The sequence below is a fragment of the Eschrichtius robustus genome, chromosome 9 (genome assembly GCF_028021215.1).
Source record: "Eschrichtius robustus isolate mEscRob2 chromosome 9, mEscRob2.pri, whole genome shotgun sequence".
Taxonomy (NCBI): domain Eukaryota; kingdom Metazoa; phylum Chordata; class Mammalia; order Artiodactyla; family Eschrichtiidae; genus Eschrichtius; species Eschrichtius robustus.
This window is the reverse complement of record NC_090832.1, coordinates 50,879,647-50,899,796: the sequence shown is the minus strand read 5'-3', so window position 1 is coordinate 50,899,796 and position 20,150 is coordinate 50,879,647. Positions and strand designations below refer to the sequence as shown.

General features: G+C 46.0%; 1 protein-coding gene across 2 annotated transcripts; it reads right to left on the bottom strand.

The window, feature by feature from the left end:
• Positions 1 to 1,084: 1,084 nt before the first annotated feature.
• Positions 1,085 to 16,746, bottom strand: ZBTB24 (zinc finger and BTB domain containing 24). 2 transcript variants are annotated; one of them, XM_068551362.1, is made up of 7 exons: positions 16,621 to 16,746; positions 14,966 to 15,949; positions 12,414 to 12,581; positions 11,830 to 11,913; positions 11,062 to 11,145; positions 2,914 to 2,995; positions 1,085 to 2,131 (listed from the first exon to the last, which is right to left on the bottom strand). In XM_068551362.1, the coding sequence occupies exons 2-7, from the start codon at positions 15,918 to 15,920 to the stop codon at positions 1,411 to 1,413; spliced, it is 2,094 nt and encodes a 697-aa protein (XP_068407463.1). In that variant the 5' UTR covers positions 15,921 to 15,949; positions 16,621 to 16,746; the 3' UTR covers positions 1,085 to 1,410. The 2 variants fall into 2 exon arrangements, with proteins under 2 accessions (XP_068407463.1, XP_068407464.1); XM_068551363.1 differs by lacking the exons at positions 1,085 to 2,131; positions 2,914 to 2,995 and having other exon boundaries at positions 11,141 to 11,225.
• Positions 16,747 to 20,150: the final 3,404 nt, after the last annotated feature.

The window sequence follows — 20,150 nt, the reverse complement described above, 5'->3', positions numbered from 1 at the left end:
CTGCTTTCATCTTCTCTCAAACCTTAACAATTCTGTATTACTTTAACCTCCAAACACTTATTTGACTCAGGTGGAAATCAAAGATCTCTAAAACAAAGAGTGACTGACATGAAGATCCTGTTGATTTTAGGGGCGATTACCCCTACTCTCCACCAGCATTATGTTAATTAACATACACTAGTGCCCACCTTTTCTCAAAAATCTTCTACCAGTTTACTTGAGAGAAAGTGGTCAACGTTTTCAATAAAATAGGCTGAGCTGGAAAAAACTTAACCCAAACATAATTTAATCTTCTGACGATTATTTAAAATCACACAATTACAGACACACACTGGCTACTAAGTCTCTGAGGCTCAAAATTATTTTTAAGATTAGGAGAATTTACTTTTAAAAATTATGTGTCTATTTTGTGAGATTTAACCTACTTTGTAATAAAAATAGATTATAAGTTCCTATCTAAAAAGTTATCAGACACAATACATAGATCAACATTTTCAGAGATCAATTAGAATCCAGTAGAGTATATTTAACATAAATTACACTGAATTTTATATTCCAGGATAGTTAAGAAAGCTTTAACTTCATCATGGAGATCAAATATCAAAGCTGACAAAAATTCAGAATTTATTTGGGGTGAATATCTTGATCCAATTTCATACTTTAATTAGACTTTTAAATTTGTAACAACCTGCTTTTAAAAAACATGTAAATCTATGTTTCTCAGAAAAGTCGAGTTTAGAATTTAAAAAATAATTCTATTCTTTTGGCTTTCTTGTTTTGTGAATTTTGAGTTAAAATAGACATTTAGGTCACATGTCTTTGACTCTATCTTAAACACGACATGATGAGCCCACGGTACCACACAGAGATTAAATCTTGAGAAATTACTCTGTCTTAGGGGATTGGAAGTTATTAAAAGGTCAGAGTCCCCAAAGTTGTCATCTGTCATATTCGGCCCCAACTTGTCTTGTAGTGGCAATTGTGTTGCCTAAGGGGGAAGGGACAATGAACCATTGTACCCAATACAACATATGATTTTCTTCATTCTAAAAAATAAAACTGGAAAAGTCAGCAAGACCATAACTATGGCTGTGAACATTTAATACTCACAGAAAAGTTTAATGCAATGCCCCCCAAAGAAAAGTTACACAAGTCTTTAAGAGATGTAGTAAATGAAAATGAAAACCATTCATCGATATTGAAATGCTAAATCCGAATCAGTATTAGATATAAGACACGATATACACATCTTGCCTCTTGGATGGACGCTATGGGCCAGCTCAGTGAGCTACCACATCTCTGTAAGAATCTGTGAGTGAGCGTTGCAGAAAGCCTGACTTCAAGCACACAATCCAGTCACAGCGGGCTGACGGAGAAGAGACCGACGGAGCAGTCAGGCACGTGTTTGGGTCAGCTCTGCTCCTGGCCGAGCGGCGTGGACTGCGGCACCTGGTGGGTGGGTGGTGGCGGAGCAGGCTCCTGTGTCAGCTGTAGGTGCTGAGCCGGATCTGAAGCACTTGCTAAATGGAGCTCCCCTGTTTGCTCTTGATGGGCGTGAAGATGTTCCAGAGTTTCCTTGGAGAGTGTGATGACGTGCACTGGCTCGGTCTGTGAGGGTTCCATCTGGCTTTCAATCATATTGAGGCTTTGAATGTGTTCTGTTTGCTCCTGTTGAGCTGAAAGAATTAAGTTCTGCAGTTGCTCTGGCTGCTGCGTGAGCAGGGTGAGGTTAGCAGCCTGTTCTGCCGTCATGTTCTGGGAACTCTCTGCAGTGACGATGCTGATTCCTTGGCTGGGACCAGGCATGAAATTGATGTTATGTACAGAATCAGTTACAAGAAGCTGAATTTCCTGCTCTCCGGAGGTAGAGAGTTGATAGGGCTGTAGCTGAAGAATATTCCTGACCTCTTCAGCATTATTATTGCCGGAAACGCCGCTGGCATCGGATGCATGTTTCTCTTTGCTATGAATTTTTAAGTGAGCCTTCAAGTTGTCTAAGCGAGCAAACTGTAAGTTACACTCAGGGCAGGAGAAAGGCTTTTTGCCCGTGTGCAGAATGCAGTGTCTCCTCTTGGCACTCGAGTCAGAGAAGGATTTGCCACACACGGTACAGGAATATGGCTTTTCTCCTCTACGAGAAAGTATACATTTCATTTTAAAAACAGGAAGATCTATTTATCACTTCCTGATCATTTAGGGAGAAGCAGTCAAGAAGAGAGGAAAATCAACCTGACTGGAAGCATAAGTCATGGGTTCTCTTACTAACTTAAGTACTTGGAGCAAGTCACGCCTGCCATGGGCTTCAGTTTCTAATCTTAAGAAAAAAAAACAAAAACAATGGCAGGGAGGGGTGTTTGAGGACAGGTGGTAGATGGGGCTGTGACGCTGGGTCAGATATGATAAAACTTGATGATTCCACAGTGTGTATTTCAGATAAGAAGGTAAATAGTAATAAATTACACACCAAGTTTTTTGTTTTTAGTTCTCACAGCCAATTTTTAGATTCTAGAAGCCAAATAAATATATATGATTGATTTCAATATTAAAAATTTGAGTAGCCCCTAATTATTTGTGTTAGAAGAACTACTAAATCAAATCCGGAAATAAGTTGTGTGAACAAATAATTTATTCAGAAAATATTAAATTTAATATTTAGTTTTGATTGAAGATAAATCAAAATTTAAGAAATGACATCAAAAACGCAAACTTTTGCTGGCCAGAATCAGTTTTCCTGATTTGGCCTAAGTGAGGAATTTCTTTATTGAAAAGATAAAACAAAATAATAAACTGCCCAGGAAATTCTACTAGAGTAATAATTTGGGGAAAAGGACTATATAGGGAATGTATGTCACCCTACTGAATGCCAGGGTTGGATGAGGACTCCATGTGAGAAAAGGATCTGCAAAACTTTACCGATGGATCCTGATGTGGGTCTGAAGAGAACTCTTTGCTGTGAAAGATTTGCCACAGATTTCACAAGTAAATGGCTTCTCACCTAAAAAAGGGGAAAGCGTTCAGAAATATACATCCAAAATAAAACAAAAAGCAAAAACCACCCCATAGTTTCACAATATAAAAAAGAACAAAGGCAATACCACTTGAACCCTCAATAAGCATGAGTGAATGAATGAAGCACTTAGCCAGCACCTACTACGTACCTGAGCACTGTGTCCTAGGTGCCAGGAGGATACAGGGGAAGTGGGTACAGTTCTTTCCCTCAAACACTTAAACACTGAAACAAGGAGGTAAGTGATTCTACGAAGGAAACACATTCGCTCCTGTACAGTCCACCCTTAGGTAACTTACACTCCCACACTTTACTGCTTGACCTTCCCAAGGCCCCCTGAGTACTAGGGTGACTTATGGATTATTCACATTTATATCTACCTTCCCAGTGTATCCAGAACCTGACCACTTCTCACCACCTCCACTGCCACCCCTGGCCCAGGCCGCCATCACCTCCCTGCAGCAGCCTCCTCGTGAGTTTGCCCACTTCTGCTCTGCTTCCCTGTCGTCCACAATGAATGAGGCAACTGGAGTGACCCTTTACACAGTCAGATCCTATCACGCTCTGCTGCAAGTGCTCTAGCGGCTCCCCATCCCATCCAGAGATAAAAGCCAAAGCCCTGGGCCTACAGGGAACCACAGCTCTGACAGATCTGTCCACCCACTGCCACTCCTCGCCCCAAACCTGCCTAACCTCACCGGGCACTCTCCCCTGCTCACCACACAGTCTCTGGAGAGCCCCTGAACACCACACCCCAAGCAAGCCGCGCTCAGGGCCCTCGCACTCATCATCCCCTCTCCCTGGCATGTCTCCCCCAGGGTCTCCCAGTGTGGTTCACTCTCCACACTGCCTTCAAGTCTCTGCTCAAGTGTCACATTACCAGTGAGGCTTTATCACCACCCAAAGCACTGCCCCAGCACGTCTTGGTCCACTTTCCAAGTCAGTTTTCCCACAATGCTATCGTCACCTTATATACTGTTATGTTATTTATTACCTATCTCTCCCATTCTTATGTAGGATGATTTGTGGGTCTGCCTACTCCTAGGACCCCAGTGCCTAGAACTGGGCCTCGCACACTGTTCCAGAAATCCTTGTTGAGTAAATGAATTTCACAGAGTGGGAACTAAGGCCCACATAAGATGTCGTGACTGCTCCAGACCCCTAGTGGGGTCTGGCAATTTTTTTTTTTAAAGAAATAAATTTATTTATCTATCTATCTATCTATCTATCTATTTATGGCCGCGTTGGGTCTCTGTTATCGCGCACAGGCTTTTCCTAGTTGCGGCGAGAGGGGCCTACTTTTCATTGCGGTGCACGGACCTCTCATCGCAGTGGCTTCTCTTGTTGTGGAGCACGGGCTCTAGGCGCACGGCCTCAGTAGTTGTGGCTCACAGGCTCTAGAGCGCAGTCTCAGTAGTTGCGGCGCACGGGCTTAGTTGCTCCGCGGCGTGTGGGATCTTCCCGGACCAGGGCTCGAACCCGTGTCCCCTGCACTGGCAGGCGGATTCTTAACCACTGCTCCACCAGGGAAGTCCCTGACAATTTTAATAAGCCTTCAACAGCATTTATTTAGCACTAGTTTATACACTGCACATACAATGACAGACTGCCATGCCCTCCAGAAATGCAACTAAGTGATCCTAATGCAGGCAAGGGAACTATGAATTTGAAAAAAGAAAAAGAAAAAAGCAAAATCCCACTTAACTATATAACAACAAGGGATGAGTGAAGTGGGGGATGGTCAGGTAGCTTCCCTTTCACAGCATCTACTAGAAAATTCAGGTGAGATGTTTCCCCAAGTTCAATCTAGGCAGAGGACACTTGTGACAATTTGGGTGAGTCTGCATCTTTGCAGCAGTAACTCTTACCACTCCAAAGGTTAAAACCAGGCCACTGCCATTCTTTCCATGGCTTTCCAACCAGAGCTGCGTTCTATTCTGATCTCGGTTTTTCTCCCTCTCCCAATTCCAAGACTGAGTACCTGCTCTGTCCGCTTGTCACTGTAAAGTTCTGTGTGGGGAGCACATATAACAACGTTCACGTTATCATTCAATTCCATCTGGGGTTGCAACACCTCAGGGATTCTGTTGGCAAATGTTTTCAATACTGGAAATTCTTTCCAGAAACATCCTCGAGCACAGTAAGAAGGCAAATTTTCCTAGCCAACGTGAATCTGGGGAAAGTCTTCCTACTCCTCTGGTTCCTAACTTGTTCTGGTAATGGTTACACGGCTCCACTGCCTCCAGTTCACCGACACACTCCTTCTTCCTTTGCCTCAGCTCTACAAGGATGGACGGACCCTCAACAAAGCACAGAGCTGAGAAACAGAAAGGAAACAAAAGACAGGGTCACAGCCTGAAAAAGATACACATGGTAATCAGGTACCGCAGCAGGGCTGCAGCTGACTAAACACTCAAATGAGTGGTATCAACAATACTGCGGAGAGGATGGGTGAGGACGAGGCAGGAGCTGGCTGGACTGGAGAGGGGCCCCATTCAGGTACGAGGATAAGCAGAATGACCACACAGCGGGTGTCGGAAATGACCACAGCGAGGACAAAGAGGGATGAGAATTCACTCTGAGGAGCCTGGGACCTAAAAGGTGAGGCCAGGCCACGAAGAGCCGTAAATTCCAGGCAGAGGACCCGTGGGACTTCTGGAAGTTTTTAGCAGAGGACAGACAGGACAAAGTACTGAGAAAATATACGTGGGGACGGTGGGTAGGGGCGGCTGTAGGAATCTGTGTAACAGTCTAAGCCACAGTGCCGAGGCCTGGACCAGGAGGTGCAGGAAGCAGACGGAGAGGAAAGAGAAAAGGTGAGGTGACAGGGCCTGGGTGGCAGCGGGGCCAGAAGGGAGTTGGTTACAGGAGGATCAGACAATGGCAATGAAAGGACAGGGCAGAGACACGAGTATGACTATAGGTTCCACCCAGGGGGATGCTGACAGAAATATTTAAGTAACTCAGAAGTTTTCCTTCCAGACCCTCTCCTCAGCTGTACATGCCACTCATCCCACCCCACTCTGACGACCTGTGAATCCCCATCCCAGCTCCAGACGGTACCGGCTCCTGCGGGCTTGTTGGGTATCATGGCCGGGTTTCCTACCCCATTGGCTCCAACCCAAGTGACCATCTTGGTTAACGCAGCAGCGTCCAGCCCCTGACCTAGCCAGGCCCGACAGTCCAGTCTGCTCCGAGTGCACATTCGACTGGCAATCTAGTTCTATACGTTTAAATTCCTCAAACAGCTGCTTTCCTTTTCTTCAAAAATCAACAATGTTCACTGTAGAAGACTCAAATAATACTGAAAAGCACAAAGTGTACAAAAAACACTCAGAATTCCCCTGTAGATCGCCACCTCACACTGTGATGAACACCTTTACAGGCGTTTCTGTGCGCACACACAGGTGATATACTATGTACACCATGAGATGAGCCAGTGCATGCTGGTCTGTAACATCAAATGGGAATGGAAAATTCATCTTAAAAAAATGGTTAAAAACAAACATTTTAAAAGGGTGTCTTGTGTTCCACTATGTATCTTGTCCAAAATTTGCCTAACTAATCCCTTACTGAGGGACATTTAGGTCACTTTTAAGCTTGTGACATTATAAACAATCCTGCTTATGATGAACATCCTTATGCAAACATCTTTTCACAACTGGACAGCTTACCTTTTGATTCATATTGCCAAAGTTCTTTTCAGGAAGTTCCCAAATTCCTTTCCCATCAACAGAACTTAAAGATGCCCATTTCCTCACATATTTGTCAATCTAACGGGCCAAAAGAAATGCACATTTCTTCTTCTCTGACAATTAATGCAGTTAACATTGTTTCAGACGTCTACTGGCCATTCCTATGTCTTTTTCTGTGATATGCCTTTCAGGTCCTCCTGCCCAGTTTTCTCCTGGGGCACTCATGTTCCCATATTTGGGCTAGTAACACTTCGCCACATATGCAGTGACTCTTTTTTCCTAGACGAAAAATCTCTTAAGTACATCTCTTCTGTCCACTCTCTTGATTTGAAGGCCTTCATCTTTCTTCCCCAGAGCCTGGTAACTGGCTCATCCCCAGGACCCTCCCTCTCTGACCATCCTCCTGGGGCTGCCTGAGTCCTTTTCTATGCACGAACCAAAATATGCCTCCTCTCTGCCCAAAGTCCACCCCCCGCTTCACCAGGGGCCTGCCCCTTGTCAGCAGTCTCACTCTAGCTGTTCACCGTGGAATTCCTCACTACGGCCCCCGCATGCCGGCCTCTCACATCGTCAACCCCACGCATCCTGTTCCTGTCTGGAAACACCTCTTCCAGATTCCTCTGTCTGTCTAGCACTTACTCTGGCTTCAAGACTCAGGTCCTTCCTCTGGGACGCTTTCCCAGACCTTCCCAGGGAAAGTGAAACACTTCTGTCCTTATGTTCACACCTCTACTGGGGCTCGTATCACGCTGTACTGAGGTTCTTACTAGATCACATGTAGACTCTGGAAGGGCATGTTACAGTGAGGGGCCCCCAGGTCTCTCAAAGCTGGGGACGAGCAACGTTAATGGATAGTCTGAAAACGTGGCTGAGATTTAGGAAGCTTCAAATCCAATCCAGCAAAATGAGGCTGTGAATGAAAGCTGTGGCTCAATTAACTGTGTCACAGGCAGGGGATCTACCTGGGAGTAAGTGGGAGCCCACAGGGGTGGATCAGTGTTTACCTAACACCACACAAGGGACAGGGACACTGGAGGGCTGGGACTCTACTGTGTGTACTGTGGTCAGAGGCCACGCACCAGGCTTCTCCATGACCTGGGCTAATTCTCTGAACTTGCCCCCAGCTCACCAAGCAATCTTGGGATCACTAACTTGGTTTGCAGGTACAGTGATGTCAGGAAGGCGGTACTGCAGACAGCAGAAAGGTGCAGTCCCTTTGTTAAGTGAACACACTTGATGGTTTATCACTCCTTTGCTTGGCATGGCTTGGCTCAGTTCCTGAAAGCCTGACCAGCTCCAGGTATGGGGAAAGAACTGAGCTGCAGCGACCTCGTTGGCACTGCCTGTCACCTTGCTTCCATTTCAAATTGCATCCGTCCCCCTGCCACTGAACATGCCCTCTAGGGAAGAAAGCACCTCTTGTTTATCTCTGATTTTTTGTGCTTGGCAAAGGATATCTAACCCAGAGAGAGTTTGCACTTAAAGAGCTAAGAGAAGAGAGTCTTGGTTTTCCAATGGGCGTGGCCCTCTCGGCAGGACCCGCCTGCCCTGCCAGCGGCTATTCTCACCACTGTCCGCGGAGGCTGGGCGCCAGCTCGGCCAGGCAGCCTCTCCCAAACCTTCCTCTCTGCCCGGGAAGCAGGCGAGCGGCACCCCAACTCTTCTCAACACCAATGTCGTGCATATTCTCCAGGCTAAGGACAGATGGGGCACAGTCTCTGCTTCCAAGAGCCCAATCTTTTGATGGGTTTGACCTCTTATCTCTAAGTCAGACAAACCACTTTACAGAGTCCCCGCGTCTCCTCTCCTACCCATCGTCTCCTCTCCTACCCATCGCATCCTCCACTTCTCTCTTCTGCTCCTCAGGGCAGCGGGTGGAGCAGAGTTTGCTGGGATCCTGGAGACAGGACTCGTGTTGCTTTCACCCCCAGTTCAAGACATGGTTCTCCTCAGAAAGACCAGAAGCCTCACTGACACCTTATGCTCAGAAGATGAAACGTCTCACCCCGGGCACTGCGCCACGTAACCGAGGCAGCTCGGCTCTCCTCCACCTCCGCCCTCCCGCGGGGGTTCTCTTCAGAGCCTCACACGCTGCCTACAGGCCTGTGTGTAAGCACGGGAATCTCGACCGCTGCTCGCGGTGCCCCCTGAGCTCGGACACAGATACCCAGTCGTCTCCTCCGCTCGTGCACCTGGGTGCCAAACGGCCGTCTCACGCCCCACGTGTCTAAAGTCTAACTCTCCATCTGTCCCTCCGCCTTCCCCGGGTTCTCACCCTTCCGGCCGCTTCCGCCTCCCCTCCTCTCACCCCCATATCCAATCATGGGCCCATCACGGGAGTCTTCCTTCCGAATACATCTGGAGCTGGGGCACTCGCCGCCTCCCCACCACTGCTGCCCTGCGCCAAGCCCTTGTCCCGGCACCACCTCCTAATGGGTCTCTCCACTCTCCTACGGGCGCCTGCACCCCTGCCTCACCCCACACGGTGGCTGCTGTGATCCTATTAAAATTCTGTGTGACATCATGTCACTCCCCGCAGTAAAGCCATCCCATTCGGAATAAAATCCAAAGTCTTTACTGTGCCTTCAGAAGTTCTTAGGCCTCAGCGCACACTAGAAAAACCTGGGGAGCTTTTAAAAATGCCAATTCCAAGGCCTCTTCCCCAGTCACTTCAATCAGAATCTCTGGGGGTGGGACCAGGCTTTGTCTTTTTTAAAGCTTCTCAGGGGGTCGAAGCACACAGCCAGGCCGGGAGCCCCGTGTCACACGGGCTCCAGCAGCCTCTGATGTCCACCCACACTGCACCCTCCTACTCCCACCACCCTGGCTCTGCCCCGGCACGACGCTGCACCCCGGTCTGCTCTGCCTGGGACGCTCTTCTCCGGGGTAGACACGACGGCTCGCTCACTCCCCACAGCACGCAGATCTCCATCCAAGCTGGCACCTCATCAGCAAGGCCTTCCCAGACAAGTCCCCATGTCAAAGGGCAGCTCCCCCTCCTGCCTCCTGTCCCTGCGTTTAGTTCTTCAGAGCACTTACCCCCACCTAGCAGGTTACTCACTCGCTTGTTCTTTGTCTCCTGTTTGAATGTTAACCCCTCAAGACCAGGGGCTCTGTCCATCTCAGGCAGTGCTGTATCCTCAGGGCCCACAACAGTGCCTGGTACCCAGTGCCTGGTACTGTTCAGTAAATATGTGTTAAGTGGATGAATTAAATTTCACAGAACCTATTAATGATGTCTGTAGAAAGACTGTATAGAGATCCATTTGCATAAAACTCATACCCCGGGGCTTCCCTGGTGGCGCAGTGGTTGAGAATCTGCCTGCCAATGCAGGGGACACAGGTTCGAGCCCTGGTCTGGGAAGATCCCACATGCCGCGGAGCAACTGGGCCCGTGTGCCATAATTACTGAGCCTGCGCGTCTGGAGCCTGTGCTCCGCAACAAGAGAGGCCGCGATAATGAGAGGCCCGCGCACCGCGATGAAGAGTGGCCCCCACTTGCCGCAACTAGAGAAAGCCCTCGCACAGAAACGAAGACCCAACACAGCCAAAAATAAATAAATAAAGTGTAAAAATTTAAAAAAAAACAAAAAACAAAAAAAAAACTCATACCCTATGAGATATTCAAGAAAGTAAATGACTTTAAGGAGAAAAACTTGTGTTTTCAAAAAAATGTCCAAAGCAACATAAAGCAATCTGATATATAATGTTGGTAGACAATTTAACAGAATCATTAAACTATCAATCTAGAATGGGAAGTTTTTCTTAGAAAAACTAACAGGTTTCTTTTTAAGAAATGTTTCTTTTTAAGAAATGCTTCTTACCCAAAGTTCTAAAAGGCCCACATTTTTACTTTTCTGATCTTAAATGAAAGAATTTGACCTGCCCTAACTGATCCTGCCTCCTCTTCATCCTGGAAGCTGATCTTTCTAGAGGTGGTGAAGCTTAAGTTATAAGTACTGGTTCTAGGAGAGAAAGTGGAAAAATCCTCAGTGCCTGTGCTGCCTTAGTGTCTGTTTCGTTTTCTAAAAAATTCACCTTGATAATCTTCAATGCTGAGGTAAATTAAAATTTAAACACGCAACCTGATTCAGACTTGTACTATTTTGTGGTATTAGATGAGGTTTCATTTATGAACAATGCTCAGTAAGTACACTCCATTTTGCTAACCTACAGACATGGGATGTCCCCACAGGACTGTGTGACAGCATTCTGCCTGGGCTTTTTACGTGATCTACTTATAAAATTCCCACACAATTTACAAAAACTCAGTCTGAGGAGGGGACTCCCAGTACTTCATTTCTCGCTCCCCTAAAAACATAAAGCACACTAGAAAGACAGGGTGAGGTGGACTTTTACCCGTGTGTGTCCGTAGATGTTTCTTTAGCTGAGACACATCCATGAATCTGCGGCGGCAGTGGTTACATTCCGGTAACGAGTGGCCTTGTCGCAACAATAAAAAAAGTGTCAGTGCATATATGCTGTCCCTGCATTTCTTCAGTGATTTGTGTTAAAGCACTTCCCTGAAAAATAATCACTTTAAATATGGTACTTTAATAACACAACAATTTTTAAATTAAATTTGGTAACAGTTAATAGTTTCCTAGGCATCTCGACTCACTGCTTCCCCAACAGAGGTGGGACCCTTCCAGTCTCCCTAAGTGTAATCTCCTTTTTCCCTCAACGCACTGGTGTCACTGTGGCCAACCGATCTCAAATGATGCTCCCAATCCCCCCTTCATTTATTATCAGTTGGCAGGCAAGAAAAAAGGACAATGGGTGGAGCCAGGCTGCAGAAAGCCTGGACTGACGGCTATGGGCTGGTGACACCTCTGTCCAGGCACCACTAACAACCAAGCAACTGGTGCCCTCTTAGTCACGCGGTGCCTTGAACAATACCAATTTTGCAGGGTTTCTGCGTGTGGCACCGAAACTGCAATATAGAAATTTAATATAAATCACAAGGTAGTAGAGAGTAACCCAAGGACACCAAATTTAGATTGCTTTTTAAGAACTATTTCCCTAAAAACTCATTTATCTTCTACAATATGAACCTACTGTTTCGGAAACAATTTGTATTTGCGTTTCTCCCCCAACCAATCCAAATTTTCTCTCACTTTATTGTACCTGTATGAACTCGGTAATGGCTCTTTAGTTGTCTTTTCTGGCTGAAATATTTTCCACACTGATCACATGTAAAAGACTTCTGTCCTGCCAAACAAAACACGCAAAAAACTATAAAGAACTAGAATTCTCACTAATAAGGTAAGTATCACAGTGGGCCCAGGTCCCCATTTTCTACAAATAACACAAGTGACTTGTCTACAAACCCAAATGCCTTCAGAGTCTACCACAGTAACATAAACGTGCAAAAGCAAATAAGGCAACAGGGAGTGGTGGAGACCGGGGCAGAACTGGAGAATTCAAGTTCCCCCCCCAAAGGCATCTGAAGTAAACTAATTCTAAACTCTGGTGCTTAAACAAGTCATGACTGCACACTGCACTCCCGGCAGCCAGTTTATAAACCCTAGTTTAAGGCTCAACGCTGTGCAGAACTCTAAACTACGCTCTGACAGATGCACAATTCTGTCTTTCAATGATATCATGTGGGGAATGATACGAGGCTGAGAAAAGACCATTTAGATCACGGTAATGCCCACCCCAGGAATGGGAACCTGGTGGCAGCTGGCTCCCCGGCGCAAGCCCGCTACCTGAGTGCAGGCTCATGTGCTCCAGCAGCGAGTGCTTGGTGGTGAGAGCCTTGCTGCACACGGTGCAGGTGTACGGCCGCTCGCCTGTGTGCATCCGGGTGTGGACCTGCAGGGAGTGCTTCTGGGCAAAGCCTTTTCCACACTCATTACATTTGAAAGGTCGCTCCCCTGGAATAAGAGCCCCAGAAACATGATGTAAGCAAGAATCTGCACATCCTTCTGTCCCCTCCCAAGTTAAAACGACAGTGAACAGGAGAGACAACATCAGCGATAACATTTTGCAAGATGGAGCTAGACGAGTCCTACGCCAGCGGTGAGGAGCGCTGAGATACATACAACCTAATTTAAGACAGAGCCTCCACAAGGTCAGGAATTGGTGGCACCCGTTATCTCTGAAAATAGGGGTGAGGGAGGATAAATGACAGTCTGTTTCAAAGGTAGTTAGACCCCCCAGGTCCGGTCTCCTACTCCACGTAACCAGGAGACTGACCCTCTCCCCAGCAGAAGACGGAGATTGTTCTTCTCTGAAGAGGGTAAATCAGATGAAGGATCTCTGGACTAGGGGTCTCCGGGTTAGAGGTCTCCTAGCGCAGTGGAGTGCCACTACCGCCGGGAGAGCAAGTCAAAGTTTCCATCTGGGATGAGACTCCCCCCAGCCTTCTGCCCCCTCCTGCGCTAGACGCCGGCAGCCGGGCCCGCAGCCTCCAGGTGGGACGTGGAGCACCTTCTCCTGGAACGCGAAGGGCCAGCGGTAAGAGAGCTGAAAATGTGATGCCGGGTATCAGCAAGATGCCTACAGGCCCTGTCTACATCTGCAGTGTTGCCAGTAGCTTTTAGCAAACCATTCTTGCATGTCATCAAATATGATTAAAAAAAAAAATCACCAGACAGTCAAGGAAGGCCTTTAGTAGTAGAAATAGATACCAAAACGGAGAAGAGAAAAAGCAACTTGCAGAAAACAGAGACTGCCCAGAGTGAAGAAAGCATTAAAAATTAACGAATAAGTAAATGCTGTTATTAACAGGTTCACAGAGGATTCTAATTAAAAACAAACAAACAAAAAAGAATTTAAAGGACAAAAGAGCTCCTAGAAGTAAAGAAAAATAAGAGTAGAAACAGAAAAACAATAAAGGTTGAAAGATAAAGTGGAAGTCTCCCAAAAAGTAGAGCAGAAAGAGGTGGAAAACAGGAGACAAAAGATAAGAAAATTAGAGGAGGAGTCCAGGAGGTGCAACATCCAAACAGGAGGAGTTCCAGAAGGAGAGAGCAGAGCAAACAGAGGGGAATCATCTATGAAATAATTCAGGAAATTCTTCTGGAACTAAAAGGTGGTTTTCCAGACTGTATGGATCTACTGGTAACCACTCAAATGGAAGAAAAGAGACCCACACTAAAGTGATTCAATGCAAAATTGCAGAAACCACGAGGAAAAGGGAAGACGCTACATGCTGTTTTCCTTAATGAATCTTGTAGAACTATTTAACTCCTTAAACTAGCCTCTGTCACAGTTCAACAAATATTTCTCAAGTGTCTATTGTGTTCAAAGAACCAAAATTCAGGGTTCTCAGTCTATCTGTACTTGAAATCTCCGGGGAGCTTTTAAAAACACCAGCACTCCAGGCAATGAAACCAGAAGCTCTGGGGCTGGGACCCAGGCCCTGGTAGTTTCAGAAGCTCCCTCGGAGACTATAACATGCAGCCAGGCTGAGAACCACACTGCTGGATGCTGCCAGGTCATAAGACAGCAGGCTGCTGGATGACAGAAGTTTTAAGTACCAGACCCTATACTTATGCTTACAATTAGGTTGAGGGGTAGATTACAGGTATATAACTACAGCCTCACCCAAAGCAGAGTGAGTTAGGTACGTGAGAGAGAGCTCAAAGGAGGAGGGATTTCCGGCTAGGGCTGCACTGTCAGCCTAGCCTCCACCTGAATGGTGGCTATTCAAATTAATTAAAATAAAATATTCAGTTCTTTAGTCACACTCACCACATGTCAAGTGCTCAAAATACACAAGTGGCTAGTGGCCACCAAAATGGACAGCATAGATATAGAACATTTCCATCCTCACAAAAGAGCTATTGGCCAGCACGGGGCTGGAGGGACCAAAAAGGAAAAGACATTTACAGCTAGATGGCTGAGTGAGAGAGCTGTCCAGACAGATCTGGGCAAAAACACAGCTATGGTCAAGATGAGGAATCTTCAAGAATCATAAAGCATATTAAATTTGGCTACAGCTTGATTCCTGGACATTCAAGCCTTGAACCAACAACTTCAAATAAGTAGAGAGGTTCTGGAATCAGGTTCCTTGGGTTCAAATCCCACCTGTCACTATATGGATGCCCTGGGCAGGTTACCTTCAGCTTTCTAGACTTAAGTCTTTTCATCTGCACAGTATTAACTGTCTCACAGGACTGTTGTGAGAATTCAATGCAATAACATGTATACATTATTACAATGCCCATCACATAGACATTGCACAATAAATGAAAGCTGTTATTATTGTTACTTCTCCAAAACACATTCCAATAAGCTGTGAAAGAGTAATTACCCGTGTGGCTTCTCTGGTGGATTGCTAAAAAGTGATTATACTTAAACACTTTGCCACAGTCTTTACAACGGGCCTCAGGGCCACCGGGGCGCTTCCTCCTTCCACAGACCCTCTTGGCTGAACCCTGGTCGTCTTCATCCCCAACAAGTTTGTAATCTTTCAGTTTGACGGACCTCCGAATCCTCCGCTTGCTGCACCGATTCTGGTTGTCCTGCCCATCCTGGATCTTGGGATCACAGTTCTCATCTTTTTCAGCTGGCATTTCCTCCCCTCTACCTGGCTCACAAGCCGGCTCAGATTCTTCCAATTCTTTTGCTGGCATCTGTTCATTCAGTACACCATCGTCTCCCTCTTTAACCACAAAGTTTTGTCTATTCTGAACTGAATTGTTCACTCTCAGCTGTATTTCTTCCTCTGCAGCCAGTTCTGATTTCCCCTCCTGCAGACTGTTGACTTTTCTTGGTCTTCCCCGTTTCCGCTTTGGATGATCATTTTTCTTATTAGAAATAACAACCACTGGAGCACCAGCTGTGTTCAAAGTCGGTGGCTTTGGGGAGCTATGATTATTTTGAAAGTCTGTGTAAGCCTTTACCAGGTCATAGACTTTTAAGAACTGGGCAGTAGCCAAGATTTGTTCTGTACTTTTCTCACTGGCCTGGAGACAACCCGTGTAGATAAATTCCAGCAGGATACTAAACGTGTCGGCAACCATGCCTTCCAGCATATAAATGGACTGGCCAATCTCCCCCTCTTCAGCAAACATCATTGAGAAGTATTCACTACTGGCAGCAAGTAAGGCTTTGTGGGCCCGGAAATGCACATTCTCCACGATTAAAGTAATGTCACAGAGGAAGCCTTTCTTCCTCTGCTCCTCGAAACTGGCCAGGATGGTGTCACTGTGAGTGTCTGAGTGTACAACCAGCTGCCCAGAAGGCTCTGATGATGTTTCTGCCATTTTCTTTAGAAGCCCAAGAAGAATTAAACCTGAAATAAGAAAATAATGTTTAAAAAGGAGGAGGCATTCTCTAACAAGATTAATCCCAGCCCAAAGGAACCTACTAGTCACTTCATTTTGTTGGCTAAATTTCATCATTTACCACTTTTAAAAGACTATTTAAAAACTTAGCTTTGGGTTCTCATTCCTATTGTACCATTACCCAGCTGGGTGAACTTCCGACATCCACGTGACCTCTCAGGGTCTGTTTTCTGCTCTGTAAAATGAAGGAATTGGGATCAACCATCTCTAAAGTCCTTCCCTGCACTAACTTTCCATAGTTGCATAAATATCAGAATGAAAACTACAGTGTCGTCGATTTTACATATTATTAGCCATTTTGCCTGTGACACAAAAATAGAAAGAGCGAAGAAAAACGAAGTGAATTGGGGTAGCTGCAATGAAGTAATAATAACGTTAAGGCACATCCGGCCTCCCTCTGGAAAGGCGGCGCGGACCGCCCAGGCTGGCGCCCAACGGTGCGGGGAGCTGCGGGAGGGCGAGTCCCCGGAGCCCGCCGAGCTGGGAGCGGGCCGTCGGGGAGGGAGGCCCCTACCTCCGACCCTGGACCTCTCGGGCCGGGCCCGGGAGCTGCCGGCTGGGGAGGGGTCGACACGGCCGCGGTGCCGCGCCACCGACGGATGGCCAGTGGCGGACCTACCTCTCCGGACGCCCGGCAGAGTCCAGATCGCTGGTGGCCCACCCGGGGCCTGGCGGGCGCACCCACGCCGGGCCCGCCCAGGCCCCCAGCTCCGCCCGGCAAGCCGCTGCCGTCTCTGCGCCGCGCGGCTTCTGCCCCTGCGCCGCCGCCGTCGCCGCAGCCAACACGGAAGCGCCGGCGCTGGGACCCGCCTGCGCGGACGCCGGACCACGTGGCCCGCGGAGGCGCCCGGGGGCGGGGCGGGGTGGAGTGGAGCCTGAGGTCCCCCGGAGGCGCCGCCAGCAGAGTCCTGGCAGGTCTGGTGTTTGCGGTTAGTGGGGGGCGACGGGCAGTAGCGGCGTTGTCCTCTGCAGTTATGGAAGTTTTATATCCTATTAGCTGCTCACTGACACCTTAATCAGTTTTGTCTTTTCTCCTTTCTGGGCGCTGAAGCCGGCTTTCAGGTCTCTAATGTGTGCCGAATGAATGAAAGCGCCTTTACATTCACCGTCATCATCGCCTTTACATTCACCGTCATCATCAGCATCAGCATCAAAACCATCATCCAATGCCTGAGTCCAAGGGCGTGAAGAGAGCGCTGCAGTTAAACAGATCTGGGTACTGAGTGATCTTGATCAAGTTACTTATCCTCTCAACCTTGTTTACCTTACTTGTGAAATGGAGAAGTTGACACCAGTGCCAACACTGGGTGGCTGTGGGGTAAACAAGATTAAGTATGAAATGGGCTTGTTTAATTCATGTCTACTATCATTAAAATGATCATTATTGTTCGGACTTTCAGCATCTTTCTTCAGTAGACTATTAAGGGTTTCTAACTAGCCTAAGTTGCAGTGTTGTTCCCTCCAATACACGGGAATACGGGAGATCTTTCCAAATGCAAATCACATCCAGAGACTGAAGTCACTGCCCTGCTTGGGATCCATTGTGGCTCCTGATAAAGGCCTAGCTTCTGGATATGGCCTACAAGCCCCACCCCAATTCAGTCCCCTCCTACTTCTCTCTCCAATTATTTCAGCACTTTCCCTCAACTTATGCTTCACTAACACCTAATTGTTTATAATTTATACCCCCCAACACACCCTTCCAGATCCCCTGCTTGCCATCTCTAGTCTCCAAGAATTTGAAACTGTGGGCATAATTACCTCCCAGCTCTTTAAAAATTTTACTAGTTTTTATTAAAATTAGCCTCTTCTTTGACATTTCCCCCATTGTCCTGAATTGCCTCTAAACCCCAGGATTTTCGGAGTCCAACCACTGATCATTTTACTGTCTCCATAGTTTTGTCTTTCCCAGAATGTCATATAGCTGGAATGATATGGTATGTAGCCTTTTCAGATTAGCTTCGTTCACATAGTGATATGCATTGAAGTTTCCTCCATATCTTTTCATGGCTTGATAGCTCATTTCTTTTGAATAACATTCCATTGTCTGAATGTACCACGGTTTTGTTTTCTTTTTCCTTTTGGCCCTCCAGCCTGTGGGATCTTAGTTCCCCAACCAGGGATGGAACCCATGCCCTCAGCAGTGGAAGCATAGAGTCCTAACCACTGGACCACCAGGGAATTCCCTTGATGTACCACAGTTTATCCATTCACCTAATGAAAGAAGTCTTGGTTACTTCCAAGCTTTGCCAATTATGAATAGGGCTGCTCTAAGCATCTTGTGTGTGTGTATGTGTGTGTGTGTGTGTGTGTGTGTACACATAAGTTTTCAACTCATCTGGGTAAATACCAAGGAGTGCTACTGCTGGATCATATGGTAAAAGTATGTTTAGTTTCGTGAGAAACTGACAAGGCATCTTTCAAAGTGACTGCACCGTTTTGCACTCCTAGTAATGAATCAGAGTTCCTGTTGCTCCATGTCCTTACCAGTGTTCTGGATTTTGGCCATTCTAATAGCTGTGTAGTGGTATCTCATTGTTGTTTTAATTTGCATTTCCCTAATGACATATTACATGGGGTATCTTTTTGTATACTTATTTTTCATCTGCATATCTTTAGTGAAGTGTCTGTTCAGGGCTTTTGCCCATTTTTTGACTGGGTTCTTCATTTTCTTATTGCTGAGTTTTAAGAGTTCTTTGTATATGTTGAATAGCAGTCATTTATCAGGTATGTCTTTCACAAATATTCTCTCCCAGTCTGTGGTTTGTCTTCTCATTATCTTGACAGTGCCTTTTGCACAGCAGAAGTTTTTAATTTTAATGAAGCCCAGCTTATCATTTCTTTCACAGGTCATGCCTTTGGTGTTGTATCTAAAAAGTCATTGCCATACTGAAGATCATCCAGGTATTCTCCTATGTTATCTCCTAGGAGTTTTATAGTTTTGTGTTTTACATTTTGATCTGTGATCCATTTTGAGTTAATTTTTGTGAAGGGTGTAAGGTCTGTGTCTAGATTCATTGTTTTACATGTGATGTCCAGTTGTTTTAGCATCATTTGTTGCAAAGACCATTTTTGCTCCATTGTATTGCCTTTGCTCCTTTGTCAAAGATCAGTTGACTATATTTATGTGGGTATATTTCTGGGCTCCTTTTTCTGTTTCATTGATCTATTCATCTATTCTTTCCCCAAGACAACTACAGTAGCTTATACTCTTGTAGTCAGGTAGTGTTAGTCTTCTGACTTTGGGCTTCTCCTTCAATATTGTGCTGGCTATTCTGTGTTTTTTGCCTCTCCAAATAAACTTTAGAATCAATTTGTAGATATCCACAAAACAACTTACTGAGATTGTGATTGGGATTGCATTGAATATATAGATCAAGTTGGGAAGAACTAACATCTTGACAATATTGAATCTTCCTACTCAGAACATGGAATATCTCTCCATTTCTTTAGTTCTTTGATTTCATTCATCAGAGTTTTGTAGTTTTCTTCATATAGATATTTTACATATTTTGTTAGATTTATACCTTAGTACTTATTTTATTTGGGTGCTAATATAAATGGTATTGGTTTTTTTTTTAATTAATTAATTTATTTATTTTTATGTATGTATGTATGTATGGCTGTGTTGGGGCTTCGTTTCTGTGCGAGGGCTTTCTCTAGTTGCGGCGAGCGGGGGCCACTCTTCATCGCGGTGCGCGGGCCTCTCACTATCGTGGCCTCTCTTGTTGCAGAGCACAGGCTCCAGACGCGCAGGCTCAGTAATTGTGGCTCACGGGCCTAGTTGCTCCGCGGCATGTGGGATCCTCCCAGACCAGGGCTCGAACCCATGTCCCCTGCATTGGCAGGCAGACTCTCAACCACTGCACCACCAGGGAAGCCCCAATGGTATTGTTTTTAATTTCAACTTCTACTTGTTCATTGCCAATATATATGAAAACAACTGATTTTTGTATATTAACCTAATATCCTGCCATCATGCTGTAATCACCTATTAATTCCAGGAGGTTTTGTTGTTGTTGTTGATTCTTTTGGATTTTCTATATAGATAGTCATTGTCATCTGTGAATAAAAAAAAAATTCCTCCTCCCCGATCAGTATACCTTTTATCTTCTTTTCTTGTCTTACTGCATTAGCTAGGACTTCCAG

What these genes read in the sequence shown, in the direction of transcription:
- ZBTB24 (XM_068551362.1), bottom strand. Translation starts at nt 15,920, where the DNA reads ATGGCAGAAACATCATCAGAGCCTTCTGGGCAGCTGGTTGTACACTCA. An exon ending in CCACCAGAGAAGCCACACGG is followed by an intron (nt 12,582 to 14,965) that starts GTAATTACTCTT and finishes CTCTTATTCCAG; the next exon opens with GGGAGCGACCTTTCAAATGT. An exon ending in ACATCTACGGACACACACGG is followed by an intron (nt 2,996 to 11,061) that starts GTAAAAGTCCAC and finishes CCCCTTTTTTAG; the next exon opens with GTGAGAAGCCATTTACTTGT.